The sequence below is a fragment of the Pyxicephalus adspersus genome, chromosome 2 (assembly GCF_032062135.1).
Source record: "Pyxicephalus adspersus chromosome 2, UCB_Pads_2.0, whole genome shotgun sequence".
NCBI classification, from domain to species: domain Eukaryota; kingdom Metazoa; phylum Chordata; class Amphibia; order Anura; family Pyxicephalidae; genus Pyxicephalus; species Pyxicephalus adspersus.
The window spans coordinates 24,153,535-24,174,385 of NC_092859.1; the positions used below are offsets into that span (position 1 = coordinate 24,153,535).

The 20,851-nt window shown below is 37.6% G+C and overlaps 1 protein-coding gene across 13 annotated transcripts in view; it reads right to left on the minus strand.

Moving 5' to 3' along the window:
- Positions 1-20,851, minus strand: part of CACNA1C (calcium voltage-gated channel subunit alpha1 C) — a 235,327-nt gene that overhangs the window by 7,535 nt on the left and 206,941 nt on the right. For 6 of the 13 annotated variants that reach the window (XM_072400021.1, XM_072400022.1, XM_072400027.1 and 3 more), the window contains exons 30-41: positions 19,540-19,623; positions 14,043-14,072; positions 10,603-10,731; positions 9,603-9,668; positions 9,291-9,382; positions 8,763-8,928; positions 7,713-7,840; positions 6,543-6,639; positions 4,680-4,782; positions 4,384-4,485; positions 3,758-3,885; positions 1,360-1,494 (exon numbers count right to left, since the gene is read on the minus strand). In XM_072400021.1, the coding sequence (XP_072256122.1) occupies positions 1,360-1,494; positions 3,758-3,885; positions 4,384-4,485; positions 4,680-4,782; positions 6,543-6,639; positions 7,713-7,840; positions 8,763-8,928; positions 9,291-9,382; positions 9,603-9,668; positions 10,603-10,731; positions 14,043-14,072; positions 19,540-19,623 (1,260 nt within the window). Of the gene's footprint in view, positions 1-1,359; positions 1,495-3,757; positions 3,886-4,383; positions 4,486-4,679; positions 4,783-6,542; positions 6,640-7,712; positions 7,841-8,762; positions 8,929-9,290; positions 9,383-9,602; positions 9,669-10,602; positions 10,732-14,042; positions 14,073-19,539; positions 19,624-20,153; positions 20,238-20,851 lie in introns of all 13 variants that reach the window. The other 7 variants (XM_072400024.1, XM_072400023.1, XM_072400030.1 and 4 more) reach the window with 4 other exon arrangements.

The following is a 20,851-nucleotide window of genomic DNA, read 5'->3' on the forward strand; positions in this document are numbered from 1 at the left end:
TATCATGATTAGGGGTGCCAGATACAGAAGTAAGGAGTGCCATATATAAGAGAGAGATGAAATGTACAGGATAAGAGATTCGGTGGATAATATGTTACAAAGTGAGACATACAGTGCTACAGTATGACAGATACAAAGGTACAGAATGAAGGATACAATGTAACAGAGAAAGGAATGTAATGTTACAGGATGGGAGATACAATGGTAAATACAGAAGGTTAGAATAAAGCACAGTAAAACATACAAGAATGTTACAGGATGGGAGATACAATGGTAAATACAGAAGGTTAGAATAAAGCACAGTAAAAGATACAAGAATGTTATAGAATGGGAGATACAATGAAATAAAGTAACAAATACAATGTTACAGAATGTCACATATTCAACATTTTAGAGTGAAACATTCAATGTTATAGAATGATAGATGCAATGTTAGTGAAGGTTGTCATGTTGCAGAATGAGAGCAACAGAAAATGCTGCAGCATGGTGGATGAAGTAAGGACATTCACTTACCAAAGTAAATATAACCTTGGGAGGTGTAATTTACTTAACTTAGTGAATATGGTGATAATTAACTCACATGCAGGGAAATGTAAAATAAACATTTTTTCCCCACATGATTGAATGGCAGAGCTTCAGCTCATATACTAAGCTAGGTAAAACAAAGTAAATAATTCACTTTGCTGAATGAACAGCCCACAATATTTTAGTAAATCAACATCAATGTTTCGGAATGATTGATACAAAAGCTACAAAACAATAAAAAGGAGTATTATAGGGAAACATATAAGGCTTAATTCACAAAGCTTTCAAACAGGAAAATGGATTTCTATCAAAGCTATCAAATTATTTTTTAAATTTAGCAACAGCCACTTTTTTACTCTATGAATTAAAATCTTTAGCATTGCTGGATGGCAGATAACGGGTTGTATATAATGGCAGCAATATAACTAATTCAAAAAGCTAACACACCACAATATGGACACTTATATAAAATAGTGTAGAGTTTAATAAGATAGAGACTAAATAATATGGAGTGAAAATATAGAGAATGATCCTTGAATTATAGCTTTGTAAAGTGAGCCGAATAGGTGAATTTTAGGTTAAAGATACAATGTTACAGACTGATGGATACATTGTTATAGGGTGAGGAAAGCAATGTTATAGAATGGCATGTAACAGGATAATGAATAAATGTGACAGAATGACAAAAAAAACATGACAACAGACAAGTAGTTGCCCTGGGTGAAGAGGGCCCTTGTAGTGCCTTTGTGTACAGAAGTGATGTGGCCCCCCAGTAATGATTGCCCTCCCCTCATTTCCCACCCGGTACACTTAGTGCCCATTCCTCCTACACACCCGGAAGATGTCGTCTTCAGATGCAGCAGATACTGCCTCCTTCATGGCTTTGTCCAGCTCCTCCTCAGCAGTCAGGTCTCCAGAAATAGCACGGCGAATCTCAGGCCCGATATCATGCAGCGTGCGCAGTCCGGCCTGAGGGGGAACCACAAAGATCTGGACAGTGTGCCATGGGCGAGTTCCCCCAGCAAATGATAGTAGACACAACGATAACATGATGCAACTTACATTAACTTCAAAGGACAATCTCTCGAAGGACCCCCTAAAGTTAGTGGGCCCTGAACAATCCATCCTATTAGACTCATTAAGTCTTATACACTGTATAATACTGGCAAAGGGATTACAGAAAAATATACTTTGTTTAATTTATACAGTAGGAATGCTTGCTGTTACCAAAGCGTCATGCAACTTATCCAACCCTTCTATATGAATAAATCTTGTTTTTTCCTTCTTATAAACAGATTATCACAAATACATAAATATATATATTTAGGGCAGAGTAAACATATAGAAACATAGTGAAATATACAAGTACAGAGACTGGAAGACAAGGCTATATAAAGGTGCTATATACGAATATATACAAAATGGTATATACAGATATATACACTTACATACATGGTGGTATATACAAATAGATGGGGTGATATGTACATTTATATGGGTGGTATATACATCTATGTGCAGGGTGATGTACACAGCTATACAGATTGGCACGTACAATTATATACAAGGCGGTATGCAGAGTACAGATCTGTATGGTATACTATATTATATATAAAAATATACCTCTATCTTTGGAGTATTATATAAAGTTCATATATAGTTTTGGACTATATTTTATAAAAACTGGCCTTTTTATAGCTGATCCTTCTCAATTTGCCTGTATAATAAGGTACCTTCAGTGCAGAGAGGGCAGAGCCCAAAAATATTTTGGGATACTAGGGGCCAGTTAAAACACATTCCAGGCTTTTATAGTAATCTATGTCCCACTGGGGAGATTCCCATTTACATCCTGTTCTTTAGACACAACAGGAATTGTTCTTCTTTGTTGTCACAAGAACAAGTTGTTGCCTTCATTTTTGTTTTGGTGACAGCTCAAAATTCTGTATTTCTTTGCCACGTTCAGGAAGAATAGAGAGGGTTCTATCTTCCTAAGAGTGACACATACAGTAGTAATAAAAGTCGACAGGGGTTATCACTCATATCAAACATAGCAATAAAATGTTTGTTTTTAGATAAAGGGACCTTGTTGTGTGGAGTAGACATATGAATCATTCAAAAATTGCTTGAGAAATAAATGGTTAAAAAATAAAGTACATGCTGAAAATATTTAACATTCTTAGTCAGTCTAAGCTATTTAAACTAAATACGTGATAAAAATAAAAATTTATTGTGAATTTTTTTTTTAAAAAACTGAACGTGAATGTTCTTAGAGAATACTGAGAATTTACACACTGAAATTGTAAGTAAATTTTGACTTTTGCTTTAGTCAAGCTGTGACCCATCGCTCACTCCTTACCCTAATAATAAATGAGGGCACATAATACATCAAAATTCCTAAATGTAGACTAGGAGGAGAAAGAGGTGGAAATGGGTTTGACGTTCACACAAAAAGCTGAAAGTGGAACATAACTTTAGCTGTATGTTTTTCTTGATCTGCTGACCATTTGGAAATGTTGTTTTGACTAAAGGTCTACTGTGGTTATGTATTATTTTTTACTTCTCTGCAAACCTCTCAAACAGCTTCCACTTCACCTTGAAAATTTACCTTTTTTTGATTTACTTTTAAATGTTTCCTGTCCCACTTACATTTTCAATTTTAAACATAAATACATCTCTAGGCGCCTCCTCCACTCCACCAATTACCTACTTATGATTTCTTCATCATTAACCTCTTCTGTTGGGCTGCCCCTTCTCTTTGGGATTCCCTTCCTACTTCTATCTTTATTACATTTAGGCAAGCCCTCAAAACCCACATCTTCAAACTTGTTTGCCCATCACTAATTATCAGGTATTCTATCCCCAGCTTATTGTATACTAGGTTCCTCATCCGCTAGATTTAAACATGGTTGAGCAGGGTACATTCTCCTTGTTTTGTGTTATAGTTTGTAATTTTAGGTATGCTGGTTTATCCGCTGCTCCTATTTTTGTGCAACACTGCACAGTATGTTGGTCATTTATAAAATATAATTTATAATAATCATAAGCATAGTCTAAATTGCTCAGGTTAACGTTAGGTACACTTCTTACCGATAGAATACAAGTCTGTTTATAGATATCAAATACATAAAAAGCTGTTTTAATTGAATTGCTGAGAACAACCAATAACAGGTCATTCTGGATACACAGAAAGGACTGGAGTATATAGCAGACAGGAAGCTAGAATGATGGATACCTGCAAGGAGAGAGCAGTGCGTTGCGATGGTTTTCCCACAAGCCCCTGCTCTTTGCGCTTTTTGAACTTGCGGAAGTATTCTTGAATCAGAAAAGTGGCGTAAAACTTCCCTACCGTAACCTCGTCATCTGCAGGAAGAAAACAGAACGACTGGGAAGTAACGACATCAGATTTTCTGCCCTGTATTGATTGCACCACTGAACAAAGAAAGAAAGCAGCTCCCATTGCTGACATCTATTTAAAGTTGTAGTTCTCAAGCCTCCATTATCCTCTTTGAATCACTGGTGCAAAACAAACAAAACTAGTGAAACCTAAAAGAGACACAACGCTTTATCTAATCAGGACTAAAAGACAGTACCTAAGCTCCTGCATTGATTGGTATCAAAGATTAGACAGGAGGATGACATCACGGGTCCCCCGTATTACATATTACAGGGCAGCGTAAAAACAACCCTTAGCAACCTTTGCTGTGCAGTACTGGTGCAATGTAATATGTACATTAGTCATGACACAAATGAAATTTATAGTATATATGTTGTTTCCTGTATATGTATTATAGTCCTTTAACGTGTACAGTTTTTGAACAGAAATAGATAACCATAGCCATTTTGGCAAAGGGCACATACCACCAGCTGGTGGAACCACCTGGTCCAGCAGCTTCATACTTGTCCTCTTCCAGATCTTCTTAATAATAGCTCTAAGTTCTTCATTGGCCTGTTCTAGGTTACCTGTGAATGGGATAAGGGACCAACAGGACTGTTACAGACTTACAGGCTTACAATGAAGTACATTAAGAGAGCTATAAATCAGGAGCTACCATTAATGATCTAATGAACTGAAAACGTATTGGTTGATATGGCTCACTGATCTTAGTGTGTCAGTAAATTTCTGATCTGCAGGGTACAGGATGAGACAGAATTACCATCAGTTTTGATGCATAGAGATGTCCGAACCAAAGCAAAGAGAGTAGCATTAAACATGACCGTCCCATCGCTGTTCAGAGGCATGTTCATGGCAACCAGACGCTGAATGGTACAGAAAGAAGGAAAATAAGGCTACGTTTTTTATCTGACTATACAAATATCAATCAACACATTAATAAAAAATACATGAAGTGAACTGCAATGTTTGCCCCTACCAAAGAGCCAAATTTCAAAACTCATTGCTGCTCTGTACTTCTTTAGATCCACCTGGTACTGGGCAGTGGCAGCTAAGCTGCACCCCAGGGCTGGGCTATGTGCTAGGCAAAAGTAGACAAGTGTGTATTGTGCTTTAATAGAAAAGGGGTGTAAATAGGGCATGACCTGATCTATTCTGGGAAGGGGGCACAATTTGGTCTTTTGGTATATTTGCTGCTCCCGGTGACACCAGTAAAGTAAATGTGTTGATTTTCACTGTGGCACATGAAAGTGATTTCTGGGCCCAGAGACAACTGGACATTCTGCTCCCCTGCAGTTACATTTGTAGCCCATAATAAGGAAGATATTTTTCTCACTGCTTCCCCTGAGTTGCTTGCACTTTGACTGAGGCGATTTAAAGGACTGTCCTCTCCACCAGACCATTATTGTTCTGGAATTTTCCTCTGTGAGACAGTGTCATCCTTAGACCCTTTGTGTATTATCAATAATCCTGTCAGAAGTTTGAGCGCTCCATTTGACACCAAGGGCTCCAACACAATATACACTGAGACTTGTAGTACCACCCTTGGTAAATATGAAGCTTATTAATATACACCCTTGTATATTAACCATTTGTTCCTTTCAGGGTCACTTGACCCTAAATGAACTCACTGTCATTCTGCCTGGTTTGTCGGTGTCACTGGGTTCGGGATATATTATTATACGACAGCCTATGGAGTCTGGGATTTTAGTGAAAAGTCAAAGGATGATAAATAATACCATGGTCATATAAACAGTGACCATAGCAACACTTTATGTAAACTAATTGCAGAACAAGAGGTAAACCGCAGCAATTTATTGCACACCAAGCTCCTAAAGCTTGGGAACAATTAAGCTCACATGGTTGCATTTGTGTTGCAGCGGTTTGCCTCGCAGTTCCTCAACCAAACGTAGCTTTTAGCTGCTTTCATGGCCTGCCATTTCTATTTAAGTGCGGTGAGGTTGCTTTGTTGTGGCAGTTGTTTCAGAAGATTGGCCCATAATCCATCTCATTCACACAATACAACAGTCGTCAGATGCTGTGGTTGACTTTGAAAGCTGCAGTAGAAGTTGGGTAGTGGCACCCAGGAGTGGGTAACTGTGTTGTTTTAGTCTGAAAGTACACTGAAGGTGTATTAATAAATGATTCCCCTGTCAGATCAGCTGAAATTTGGACATTTATCCATTAGTGAATACAGCATTTACTATTGTGATTGTTGTGCTGTTTTGATAATTGTCCACTAGGTGTCAGAATGAGCCTTAGATTTGTTATGAATTGAAACAAGCAGTGCATAGGGCAATGGTTCTTCACTTTTTTAACATAGGAAACCCTTGAAATATAACTTTCAGGTCTTCAGGGAACTCCTTCTATAATTACTATTTCAATAGCTCACAGTACATTAGTGTGGTGGTCAGTGGAATGCTTAAACTGACTTTAGAGTTGGAAATTGCTCATTGCCCAAGGAACCCCTAGCAAATTCTGGAGAAACACTGGTATAGGGATTCGAATGGCTGTGCACAATATACAGCCAAATAGGTGGAAAAATGTATATTTACAGCCTAGGAGTTCACAATGATAATAACACATTAATGTTATAATTAGTTCCAGCCTGGATTCATTAGATTACCTTACACGCCACACGGTGTGGGCAGAGCTTGCCAAAACCCAGAGGGGGTTGTATGCGCCGTAGAAGGGTCACAACATCCAGGTGCTTTATGCGACCCCTAGGGATAAAAGAGAACATTACAAAGCTGGAATTTAGGTAAGACAACACATATTATTATGACACAGTGTTTATATACCGTCATCATATTACACAGCACTGTACAAGGTCCATAGTCATGTCACTAGCTGTCCCTCAAAGGGGGCTCACAATCTAATGTCCATACCATAGTCATATGTCATTAATACAGTCTAAGCTCAATTTGGGGGGAACCCAATTAACCTAACTACATGCTTTTGGAATGTGGGAGAAAACCAGAGTACCCAGAGGAAACCCACACAAACACGAGGAGAATCTGCAAACTCCATGCAGATAGTGTTCTGGCCAAGATTTGAACCTGGGACCCAGCGCTGCAATGGCCAGATTGCCAACCACTGAGCCACCATGCTGTTAATGAAGAAGATAATTTGGATAAAACATGATATTACAGGTGTTTTTTTTAATTATTGTGATCTAGGAATCACATTGGATTTTTAATGCTTTATTTGATTTTTACAGTGTTGCAACACATTTGTGTAGCAAGTATAAATATCTTATCAATTAAGGTTTTTACTTATTTTATTAAAAGTGGCTCAGACACTTTTGTGGGAAACAAAAGTGCCAAAGAAGGGTTAATGTAAAATAAAAATATATAAAAATTTGTACACATATACTATGGATATTATATATGTATATAATATATGTATATGTATATATATATATATATATATATATATATATGTTTTTTTCCACAGTTGCCTTTAATTATAGCCAAACTGCAGTATAACAGTAATTATACAATATTGACCCAAATATATATATTTATACCTGGAAAAAAATGAAAATCACATTTCAGCATGCCATTGCTTAACTGGCATACTTCATACACTGGAGTGTACAACCACATTTATGCGTATATACACTGTGGCCAGTGAATTACATTACAGACACATAATAAATTCCCTGAGGTTATGATTTGCCTGACCACAGAAGATCAATGTGTATGTGTGAGTGGATATCCTGTAGTAAATTAGTTCCATGGTCCTCAGGGTCTCAGCCACCATATATAAAAGGTCACATCAATCACATACTTACTTGGCCTCCGGATCGTACTCTGCCCAGATTCGCTTGAATTCATCCAAATGATGAGGGCCCAATATGGACCAATCACGCGTCAGATAGTCAAAATTATCCATAATGACCGCGACAAACAAATTGATGATCTGTAGAGATAAAAGTAGGATTACACTTACAATACCATCATAAAAACTCAAATAAAAAATGGTATATTTCAAAAACAACCATTGGGGTTTTTCTTTTCTCTGGGATCTGTCAGTTTCTCTATCATACATTTATTGCTTTATGTATCCCCACAGAGCAGATTTTCTTCCATTTTCTGCCCCCTGGACAGATAATAAAGAGTGATCTCCAAGCAGCCACAAAAAAATGAATAAAAAGCACTGTGTGTAAGGGTTAGAAACTCTTTCTGGTATTTTATTGCTATTTATCAATGGATTTAGCGTGAAAGAGGATTGGAGTGAGCTTAGGCAACTTTCTAAATGCAGTTAGTCACTTTAATATATTAGGAATGAATTGAAAGGATTGGGTACAAACCTAGAGGAATGAGGATGAGACTAGATGATTTGAAATGAATCAGAATTTGAAATGAACCAGGAGTATTGGGAATGAGTCTAATGTAATGCGGAACACCCTAGAAAATCTGGAGGATTCAGGTTCCCCTGCTAGATTAAGCATAAACCTAAAGGATTGGGAATGAACCTTGAGGAACAGGAATGAGTCTAGATGATTGGGGACGAGGCTAGAGTTCTGGGAATGAAAGTAGAGGATTGTGAATAATTCTAGAAGACTGGTAATGAGTCTAACAGATTGGAAATAAACTAAGAGGAGCAGTGTTAATCAATCTTTTTAAAGGTGTACAGGAACACACAAAACTCCCAGGAGGGCAGGAGCACAGACAGGAAACATTACAGGGTAAAATCACTATCGATGTATCTAAGGCATATAAGAATAGAGCTAACTTTGATCACCAGATTTGCAATAACAAAACAAGAATTTACCAGCATACATACGTGTTTTTAAACATGTCCAATTGTTCCTTTTTATTTTTGTAGAGCAGGTACTCACCAAGAAGGCGCAGAGCATGTAGAAGCTGATAAAGTAGAAAACGGCAAAGCTACTGCCGCAGGAAAAGTCATCTTCTGTGATGGGGGGTTTTTCAGATTCCGGATCACATTTCTTGTTGGGGAGACAAGCCAGCATGATCTCCTGCCAAGCTTCACCAGTAGCACATCTGCCAGAACAATCCCATCAGCCACCGAGACCAAACCACACATGAGCAAAAACAGGTATACAAATACAAAGTAGTTCTATTTTATAATGGTATTTCACAGGAAGAACGTCTTTCAGGAAACATAGTCAACACAAACCAAGCGCTGATTACTTTGCCACCAGAAAAGTGGTAATTACCATGCTCAGCAACATCTGTGACTATTTTCATCTGCCATAAAGAATTTTATAGAAAAAAATACAAAAATCACAAAGTTCGTACAGTTTAGTATATACTAGTTTTTAAAATATAAAAAGGAAAAAAGTATGTTTAGTGACCCTGTAAAACACCGGATTGCATGAATGAGACATTCTAGAACCACTCACCTGAAGAGTAGCAGGACAGCTTGAGGGAAAGTCTGAAAATTATTGTTTCTGTTAATATCCGTTGTGTCATTAAGAGCTATTTTTCCAAAAACCTGCGGAGGAATACATAAAAAATTTAAAAAGGCTGCAATAGAGGGAGTGTAATTCAGAGAGTGTATTTGATAGTCAAAATGATTATTGATGTGTGCAACTGTAAAATGAATATAAACTGTGAGGAGAAATGAAACAGTGTAGAAGCCAAGAGAGAGAGGGACAGAAATAAATAAATGTAGGAGCCCCAGCTCAATTGTATTGCATTTAGAAAATTCTTACTTGCATTCCAATCACAGCATAGATGAAAAACAGCATTACAATTAGCAGAGCCACATAGGGAAGAGCCTGTTAAAAAAAAACAGAAATGTAGATATGGTCAGTAAAATTTGATCTGTAACAATTTAGTTATAGAACAGACCTTGCCATGTTACCTCCATTATATTCCCCCAGGAGTGACACAAGGGAGAAAGGTCAGCCTACCTAACCAAAAAAGATCACACAGATGCTAGATTTACTTCACTGGAGACACCTTTACCTTTTCATCTGAGTGAGAACATATATCATCAGTACAGGTGTCCAATATCATATTGTCCATGGAAAACAAAGTCTACCCTCTCCACACTATAGAACTTACATCTTCTCTTATTCCTAAGACTGAAATGATCACTAATGATCAGTTTGAGTGAGAATTATTAGGAAGGAAGGAAGGAAGGATTATTAGCAAGGAAATATGGACATATTTGGAATATTTTGTATGATATTTTAGAAAAAAAATTATTTGTATCAATATATTTAAAAATTGTATAGAAACATTTTCTTTTAAACAAAATTAGTATCTTTTTACTTTGAGTATATCATTGCAAAAAGCACCTATAACATCCCATTCCAGGAGAAAAAAAAATCTTTCTTAACCTGTTGTAATTATTTAGGGATGTGGTGCTTCAAAATAATTTTGGTCTCCCAAACACAACTCTCTAATTATTAGGCATTGTTTGAGGTCTAATATCCTGTGCTGATTGTTAACCTACAAGTCACACTTGGATTGTGCCCTTATGGTAATTAGGTGGTAATAGGGCACACAGTCTAACCCCTGGCTTCAGATTATGCCATTCTCACATATTTAACTTGAAGAACCTCTTTGATTCATGCTTTTGGAAGTGTGTCACATAAAACCACAGCGGTGTCCACTGATAATTATATTTAACACTAAAGCAACTTAGAGTCTTACTGACATTGTTATGTATTCAGGCTTGTACCTAAAGAGTGCAGATATGCTTACCTGGAAAGACTTTATAAAGGTCCAGAGCAGGGTGCGGATCCCCTCTCCTCGACTGAGAAGCTTCACCAGGCGCATGACTCGAAACAGCCTGAAGAATGTGATGGAGATTCTGGAGTTCTCCTCACCCTGCTAGAACATACAGCGGACAAAGGTTATAGCACATACTGCAGAAGGCAATGAGGACACCCACATTGTGAGAGAAGGTGCTGTCTATTGCACTTTCCTTCCTGTCCTGCCAATATATTCTAGAGGTATAACTAAAATCTCCTACCTTACATATATACTAATAGCAGCAACTATGCTACAAACAAATCCTAAAAACTACCAACTTTCAGAGAACAAAACCCATCACCAAGGATACTGGAATCCTTCTGGAGGTATTTTAGGAAGTCTGCATAGCTATCCAGACATAAAACACCGCCTTGGCAAAATAGATCTTGGAGCTTGTTGAGTCTGTAAAAATAATCTAACAATGTTCCCATTCCTTGAAAAACCCTTAATAAATCCTATACAGCAATCTCAGCTAAAAATTAAAAAAATCTAAGGTTAAAAAAATATCTATGCTTTTGCTGACTAATTTTTGAGGATGCATGTTCCAGAGCTAACCCGGACTAAACAGATGCTTATTAGGTGCCTGAACACCTAACAAAAGCCAGGTCAGTGACTCCTCAAGCAGTAAATAATGATCTGAATAATGAGAGCACGTACTAAAAGTTAGGGATGGTAACATTTTGGGTTCCTCCTAAATTAGGAAACTGGCATTTGCATTACTGACTTTTCTATGTATTGCCAACCCACCTCTTATAGATCAGGAGTTCCTGAGCCAATGCGGTCTTCAACTATACTATTATTATTATTAATAAACAGGACTTATATAGCGCCAACATATTACACAGCGCTGTACATTAAATAGGGCTATCAAGAGCAGTGCTAAGCTATAGCAGACCGGAATGCACTAGGATTAGGGGGCGTTTGGCAATACTGTAGATCTCCAGTCCAAATATGGAAGAGGAAATAAAACAAAAATAATGGTTTCTTTTTTCCTTTTTTTTTAATGTTAACTTAAGGGCAGGCATTTTTTCAGTGTAAAAATTATTTGCTTGTTTCTAGGCATATTCCTGAGGGACAAAGGGTATGGTGGCACAGTAAGGTATCTAGGATTTAGGGAATTGATAGGCTGAAGGTGACTAAAAATGAGCTATCAAAATGGCTATATAAAACGCAGGTGTGCTTTAGCTACCCATATCTGCTCACTAATCTCACCACTTTTACCTCTGTTCAGCCTATCTTCGATCAGAACATGAGAATGAAACTATGTCTACAATATTAAAAAAAATTCAAAACTACCCCACCCCATGTATTCGTATATCCCTAATCCCCTTCCTCTACCCAAACATAGAGCTGCTGCAAAAAATAAAAATAAAAAACAACAAAAAAAGAGGACAGAACTGAGGAGTTTTTTTCTTGCTGATGACATGCCAAGGCTGCTAACCCCTTGCACTCCAGAAAATTCCAGGACAGTTTTGAATAATTAGATTCTTCTTGAACTACATTGTGACTGCCATTTGTCTCAATTATCCTAACATCTTTTTGGAGACATGAAGGTGGCCAACCTGGAATGCTTCCTAAATTGTTATTAATTCCCAGATTCTGGCCTGCTTTATGCAAACTAATTTGTTCCTAGTTTGAGATAAAACAATCTAGAGATCTTTGGGGGTTTAATGTAGACCTATATTTGATCAATTGGATAACAATCACAAAATTATTATTTGGATACATAGATAGATTTTTAAGATATATTTTTTAAATGTTTATATTTTACTTTTCTATCTTAATTTTAAAATATTTTTTCTGTTTTATAGTTAGATAAGGTCTGTATTACTTCACTATTCACTATTTTCACTGGGCAATATCACTATTATTTTCACTGGGCCTATCACTTACTTCTTGGTCCAAGAATTACTGATACATAAATGTTTAGAAAATGATAACATTTACCTTTGTGTAGCAGTACTTCTAGGATTAAAAGGAGCCTCAAAAACTTGTTCTGAAAATAAGTGAAAATAAAAAAAGTATCCCAGATTGTTCTCGGCTATGTTGCTGTAGGTGTACTTACATCATTAAACTCTTGGAATACAAAAATCTTCCAATGAGGACAACTCTTTCTATACTAAAATTCTAGAAGATTCCTTTCACTTTTCTCTTACTTTCTTTTGTGTTTCTGAGATACCAAGTGAAGCAAAGTTCACCAGTGGGATACAAATAACACCTGATGAAGTTCTAACAATATTAAAAAATATTTTGGTTTAGACACAATTAAATGGTCAGATCTGTATGGAAGAAATCACTGTACCTATTAACCAATTTGTTTTTTTTCCTTATTCATTTGGACAGTTGAGCCAAGTACTTGTTAACTGCCCACTATTGGAATTTATTATGCCCTGGATATTTCCTATAGCTCTTGATTCATTCCTGAGGCCTCTGGTTAATATCTGTGGCTCATGACCTCCTATGGTTCCTTAAATATGATGACTCCTAGTTAAATTCTTGAACCCCTAGTAAATCTTATGTTTCTTGATTAATTATTAATATGAGCTCTAATCACTTTCTATTCCTTTTGGTTAATTCTTGTGACCTTTCAGTTAATTTCCATGGCTCTGGGTTAAATCCTTTAGCCTGTGGTTAATTCTTATAAGCTTTAGTTAATTTCTATGGCCTCTGGTTGATTTCTATTTACCCTAGGTAATTACTATTGCCACTGGTTAATTAATCGGGTTCCTATGGCCCTCATCTATAAATAGCCCTGAATCTAAATTGTTTAGTTTTTTTTAGTTTTTCTTTCCTCTAAATATCATTATCAAAGGTTCTCATAGCAGAATGCATATCAGTAACAAAATGCTGCATTTTTCCAGGAAATCCTTATAAAGATGCTATTAAACACTAAATATAAATATTAGTAAGTTTAAACTGAGTGGATTTTCTGACAAGTGCAACTAAACATTTTTTAAACAGCTTTTAAAGACATTTGAAAACTCATAGTTTGTGAGGAAATTCAATTGGATTGTTGTAAAACTTGTAATAAGCTCTTCTTCAGAAGAACCGCCTTTTGTCCGCAACAAAAACTCCACCAGTTCTGTCCTCCCCTGGTTCATCTGGCATCAAGTTTAGCCAACTTTGTTTTGTCTGCCAGACTTGCCCAAGCGAAAGAGGAGTCCAAGAGAAAGCTTACAAGGTACAGAAATTAATACACAATAAACCACACAAGATCACATTTCAAGAGACACAAGTACAACATGGCGGCCAGAGGGCATGCACAGAGACTGGACAAGGATTGGAAATAGAAGAGCCCTGAGGTCAGGGGGGCACACAGCTGTGACACGTGTGTCAAAGAAGAAAATAAAAGTGGGGGGCACAGTGCTCTGAACGGATCTTGGTCTTACCATATTGTGGCATTGAGAGTGTTCACCTGTCTTTAAAGAAAGGCAGACAGAGGTAAGATGTAATACCGGCTATATCCACACGGGGGCACAGTACAGCAATATGATTAACAATGAGGTGGGGGAAAGGTAGTGGGAAAAGAGAAAAAGGGGTAGATAGAAAAGGACGGGAGCAAATTTGGGACAAAATACAACCAATTTGTAAATTCTGTACAATCCTGGAGTTTGGATCTCTATGAGAACTGTGAAAAAACTACAACACCCATTGTCCATACCTGCTGGCTGTAATGACTGTGGTTTAATTTTGCTGTTAAAAGAAAAGGGAAAAATATTGGCGCTGCCTGGCTGTGGAGGACCTACATGTCTCAGTGTACCCAATTTCTAAAAGGTTGGAGGACTAGTAGCTAGTCAATGTGCTAGTGTGACCAGCCAACTTACTACAAGCTAGACAGTCAGATTCTTACAATGTAGTCAGCCAACCTACTACAAGGTGGCCAATTAACTTGCTACAATGGCCCTAATTTTGTTAAAGTTCTCCAAGGATGGAGAGAATACACTTTCATCGGTGAAGCTGGGTAATCCAGTAAACCAGGAATGGATTACCTAAAAGTCATTAGCTACTTGTTAGCAAATGTTTTCTGGACCAGATCCATTCCAGGTTTGCTGGATCACCCTGCTTCACTGATGAAAGTGTATCCTCTCCAGCCTTGGGGAACTTTAATAAATCAGGGCCAATGTGGCCAGAAAAAATGGCAAGGTGCTTTGTGTAGAATAGGCTATCTCTCATAGACTAGTATTCCATGGGTGATTTTTAGCTGCACAAATGAGCTTTTGAATTCACTTAGCCATTAGGAGAAGCAATCGATCAGTAAGCTTATGGAACAAAAGGCTCTATATTGAGTAAGACACAAGTAGATTGTAGTAGCAATTAATTTAAAAATGACTGCACAATGTAAGTATATATATTAGAAGGTACATGCAAATATTTACCTTCTCGGTGGCCAATATGAACTGCTGTCCTTAAACTCTAATACCTCCAGCACAATACTGACATCTACACAGGAGTGGTAAATAGACTAAGGCAAGGAATGAAAGTTTTGACACTTCCAAAAGTAATAAATACCTGACAAAGACTTTGAAGACAGCAGAATCCAGAATTGGCTTATTGCATGTTTTTTTAAAGCAAAAAAGGTTCTCAGTTTATTGCTACGTGCTTCTTACTTGCTTACTCATCAGCCTTTCCAGAGCCATAAGTCTCATAATCGTAAAAATTAATCCTGATATTCCTAATCTTCTGCTGAAAATGGTAGTTACCTGACTTTCTCTGGAGTCAATCACTTGTTCTTGGTGGGAACAAGAATGAAGTCAGTGAAGTCCCAACACTAAACCTCCATACTTGCTCTGGAATGGTGACATACCAAAGATAGAGGATTAACCAAAACATTACCATTTTCAGCAGCCCCCATACTTTCCCATAAAAAGTTTCTTTTAGGTATCTAAAGCCATTTTTTTAAATTTATTTTAAATAGGGTAGCAAAAAATTAGAATCCCTGCCAGGTTTTATTTTGCTGAAGATTTGCCCTGTAGGCACATCAGGGAGTGTGAAGTCATATGTCCCAAGTAAGGAGAAATCCCATTTAAATTGGGACCAGAATAGGTGTTCGTGTTGAAACATTTTTCTTTCTAATTGTTCTGGTGACAAGTAAGGATTTTGAATTTCCTATCATTTTCTGTTTTGTTGAAATTGGCCACCGGGACAAATACTGGGGGAACTACCACAGCAAGGACAGCAATACAAACCTGAGAGGGGTCCTAACCTTTTAACACTCCATGAATATAAATGTTTTGTCCTTGTAAATACTCATAATAATATGAGTTTATACATATATAAATATATGTTTTAATTGAAATTTTAAGAAAATTTAAAACATAATAAATGACAAATTTTGTTTTAAATAAATCGTCCTTTGCACTGAACTTTCCCTAATATATCAATGTTTTTTCTTTTTTTTGTGTTCTTCAGGCATGTCACTCTATGCTCCAGCAGAGAATCCAACCCCAGGACTGAGAAAATAAGCCAAATCAGGTAAGCTATATAAAAGTTGTACAGTGTATTTAAATCCACAATTTTGATTTGTCATCACATTCACAATAAAGGGTACATTTTTTAATGGGGACACCTCTTCCAGTGACAACTGTCTAAATAATTTCCCTCACTTTGGGTGTTGGAGGGGTGATTAAACCATTCAAATTTTAGATTACAGATGTACTTTAGGCTAAATGGGTAATGGTAAGGTAAAATCTTACTGACCTGTGTCATGCCCTTTAATGTATGTCTCCACCCAGAACACAAAATTTCAGTATTGTGTGGTTGTTAGCAAGCTGTAGACATTCTGACTATTTGAATGTCTTGGGGACCCCAGCAAAAAAATAAACATACTCTATGCTAACTTTTTTTCATTTGATTTTACAGTTCTATCCAACAAAACCATTACAAAGCCAAATAACTATGTCATGGTCATGAAGAAGAAACCATAATTGTGCAATTGCAGGAAAGAAACACCTTCATTATAGCAGAGGGGCAGAGACACAAACTACTCGTTATGGGAGGGGTAGGGACACAAAGTATTGAAAAATCTCACTTTTTGTAGGAAGAATGGAGACACAAACTACTTTTAGTACAGAAGTCCCTAAAGGAAAAAAGTATGCAGGGCACAATACCAACTAAAAACCACACAAGTTGAATTTTTAGATTTGGGTGGAACTCCCTGTTAAATTTTCCTAAAGCAAACCTATTTAGCCAATGTCCAAACCTAACCAGCACACAAAAGCAGAGACAGTACTCTTTAAATGCCTCCACCGGGGTGACCCGTGTAGTATAGAAGAAAGGTGACAGAGAAGGGCGAAGGAAGAGGGGTAAGGAGGGAGGTGGATCCCTATACAAAATACTTTTCAGTGTAGTCACATCTCATGACATACAGAGGTGACAACATATAGCAGGCTACAAGTATTTGGCTTTAGTCTTCATGTATAAATAATGGGGCATACTTTCCTACATACCAAAAAAAATAACTCCCTGTCTGTACTTACAACTTTCACTTTCAAAATAAACCTTCCCTGAGATAATATGGAGGCTGACAATGCTGATATCACCTAAGAATACTAACTTTCTTGTTGTCATGCTAATCCCATGGCTTCTGAAGTTACTGATCTTCAACAAGTATGCAGATAATGTGTCTAGAGCCAACTTTCTAATCTGCATGCTTGTTCCCCCTTTAAAAATCATTAGGTACAGCAAATTTGGCATGCCAATACTGGGGTGTCGCCAGTGTGCAAGTTCTAAATATTTGGAAATTAGATCCTAAGACACGAGTCCCTCCATATTCCACACCTTAGTGCCAAGCATTTGTCATAGCACTTGGTGGGGGTGTTCATTTTTATCTTTTAGAAGGAGTAGGGAATTATTAGAACCTCTTTTGAGTTTTGACTGCTATCTGGAAGTGTGTTAGTAAAATTTCCATTAATTAAGAGGGTGGCAGAATAGTGTCAAAATCCCTCTAGCCTAAAATTTCTGATAATGGTCTAAAACACTTCATATCATTTCCTCTACCCATTTATAGTATATTTTGGGTACTTTTACCTTTTACTAGTCTAATAGGTATAAATCATTATATTATCAGGTCACTGTTTTCATGCTCACTAGTCCTTTTAGGTGCTGTGTTTACAGAAATGCAAACAGATTTAAAACTCTATTTTGTAGCTTAGCTTTTTCTACATAGTAATCTGAATTGTTTTTATGTAAAACCACAGCAGCCATATTGTTGGCAGCTTAGGTGAGGAACAGTTTTAGCATTGTCTTTAATTCCTAATTTTTCCAACATCTCTGTTCTAACAATAAAAAAGCAATAAACAGAAACGTTTAGGGGCCATTGATACACCCACTGTTTATGTATGGCCCCTATCAAGGGACCGTATCCCTTTTTATTTCTGAACTAGTAGGCTTTATCAAGGGAAGGGAAGAAAAAGGGGAGCCCTGTAGAGAAGGAAACAGTTAATCATGCTAGGTGACAAATAAACAAAACAGAGCAACAACTGTATAGCAGGAACTGGCTGGAGCCCTCAGGGGCCAGGAAACATATGAAGGTGAGTGCAATACCTTAAACATGGACAGAAATCCATTAAAATGAAAAACAGCGCTGCAGTTATCCTGCTGATGTTAATAATGTGTGACCAGATAGGGTAGAGCCCAATATAGCTTACAAAAGTTGGGGCCCCTGACTGCCAAAAGTTATATAAATTGCCCAACAACATTGTCTGGGCCGGCAAGTAATTGGGTAATATAGAGGTTATCTATCTATCTATCTATCTATCTATCTATCTATCTATCTATCTATCTATCTATCTATCTATCTATCTATCTTAGTTCCCTATCTAGTTTGGTCTACAAGAGCCAGTAGACACAGGCTTCAAATTAGCTCTATATAAACTGGACTGAATCTTGCTATCCCACGATAAAGGGATGCTGGTTCATGTCTATTCGTATATGAACCCTGAATACCTGCTTGTGTGTTCCTACGGTTTTGTACAGTCGTGTAAAATATACTGCCAGTCATAAGTTTCATTTTAGATTTAAAAGGGAAGATTTAGATACTTGCCAGATTGTATGATGTCTGTGGCACCGTCTGAAGAATGAATCCTACTTTTTGTGGGGTCACCAGAATAGGAAATGTGATGAATCACCCCACAGTGAAGAATGTCTCCCTTCTAATATCAATGAACACAGCAATACAACCAACATTTATAGGGTCTGATTTATGAAAGCATACACTATGAAAGGATACACTTTCATAAGTGAAGCTGAGTGATCCAGCAAACCTGGAATGGATTTTAAAAAATTCATTTGCTGTTTGTTATGCAATGTTTTGAATCCTGGACCAGATCCATTCCAGGTTTGCTGGCTCACTCAGCTTTACTGATGAAAGTGTATCCTCCCCAGCCTTGGAGAGCTTTAATAAATCAGGCCCATTGACAGAGGTTTTATTCTTTTTACTAATTTGTCCTTGAATGTTCTCATTTTGTTTGAGGATTTTGGTAGCACATTCCTAATAATAAGACGTCACCAAAATCAGTTATGACCTTATTGAAATTCCATCACTTGTCACAGAAGATCAGTGTAGGCCAGTAATAAACAGTTTTTAATTAGTGTTTTCATCAGTGCCTGTGACTCAGTCCTTCTGTGTCAGTGAGCCAAAGTGACTCCATGACAGCTCAGTCCTGCTATACAGTTTATTTCATGCCAGGAGGAGCTTATGCAAGAATCCTGAATGTTTCCAAAGGATAACAGAAAAATTGAGAATAATCAGAAAATAATGAGAAACATAATAAAAGTAAGAAAACAAAGTAAAAGAAAAAAAATGAAAAGAAAAATAGAAAGGATAAAAGACAAACGGGGGAGGGGGTGATGCAGTCACAGTCACGGAGAGAGAGGTAAGTTACTTACGTTTATTTCGGTGATTGCTATATCAACAATGCTACCCACTACTATAAGTGCATCAAATGTGTTCCATGCATCACAGAAATAGTGCTGAATGGAAGCCCAGGAGGTACGGGAGAGTGAACGAGAAAGAGAGAGAGAGAGAGAAAAAGAAAGAGAAAAAAAGAGAGAGAAAGACAAAATCAAAGGAAAGAAAAACTAAAAAAGTGTGAACAAGGGGAAAAACTCAAAATTAAAAAAGTCTAAACAAAAGAAAGAACGTAAAAAAGTTTTAAGAGGCATTATAGTGATATATTTTGTCTCCTCTTGTGTCTCGGCCGCACATTTGACACTCCAGAAATGCAGGATCAGGGGGAGACGAGGGGGAGAAAAACCCCGATCTACCCCCTCCCATCTTTGGCTAGCAGGGGGCGCTCTGGGGGTTTTCCCTTCCCTCTCTCCCTTCTCCCTGGAGGGAAAGTGGGGGGGGGGGGGGGGCAGGACTCAAATATCACTAGAAAGAAACGGGGAGGAGGGTAAAGACTGAACCCAAACCAGCATGGAGAAGGGGAGAGAGAAGGGGGGAGGGGTGTGCAAGAGGTGGAAGAGAGAAAAGAACAGACCTGCCCCGAAATACTTACACTGGTCTCGCTGAGTATGACGTCAACTACGCTGCCAATGACGATGAGAAAGTCAAAGACATTCCAGGGGTCACTAAAATAACCCTACATAGGTCAGAAGGCAAGGCAGGGTGGGGAATTAAAAAGGATTGTTAGACAGACTCAAACATGAAAGCAGCACTGCACAACCCCTCCTTGCCAGCAGAGCTTGCCATCTAATGCCATGCAGAGCGCTTCTGGCAGCGAGAGGGTCAGCCACCATCCCTCATTATAACACCCTCCCCCACCCTCATAATACCAAGCAAAGCCCTGGGATCACAGTGATTCGGACAATAGGATGGTTAGCTAACAGTGTAAAGGGGCAAATGTAGGTGTGCCCAGTCTTTGGTTTATAAATGTTGGGTCTCGGTGTGTGTTGGACTGCTGTAATAGGTGCACATTGCAAATGATGAACATGTCACACCATGTGGTTGTTATGGTTTTAGTTGTGTTGTTTAAAATTACTTTTATTTTTTTTATTGTATGTAAAAGTGTGCAACCCACTAAGAGGGACTCCAATCAGCAACTGGGTGCAAATCTGAAACACTTTGAAATGACAAGCATATATTATGGGGCGACAGGAACAATGACATTTAAATAGTTAGGGGCCTTGTCTTCATAAGAAGGACCTCAGAGACCCAACATAAAACATTCAAATGTACTTTTGGGTGAAATATAGA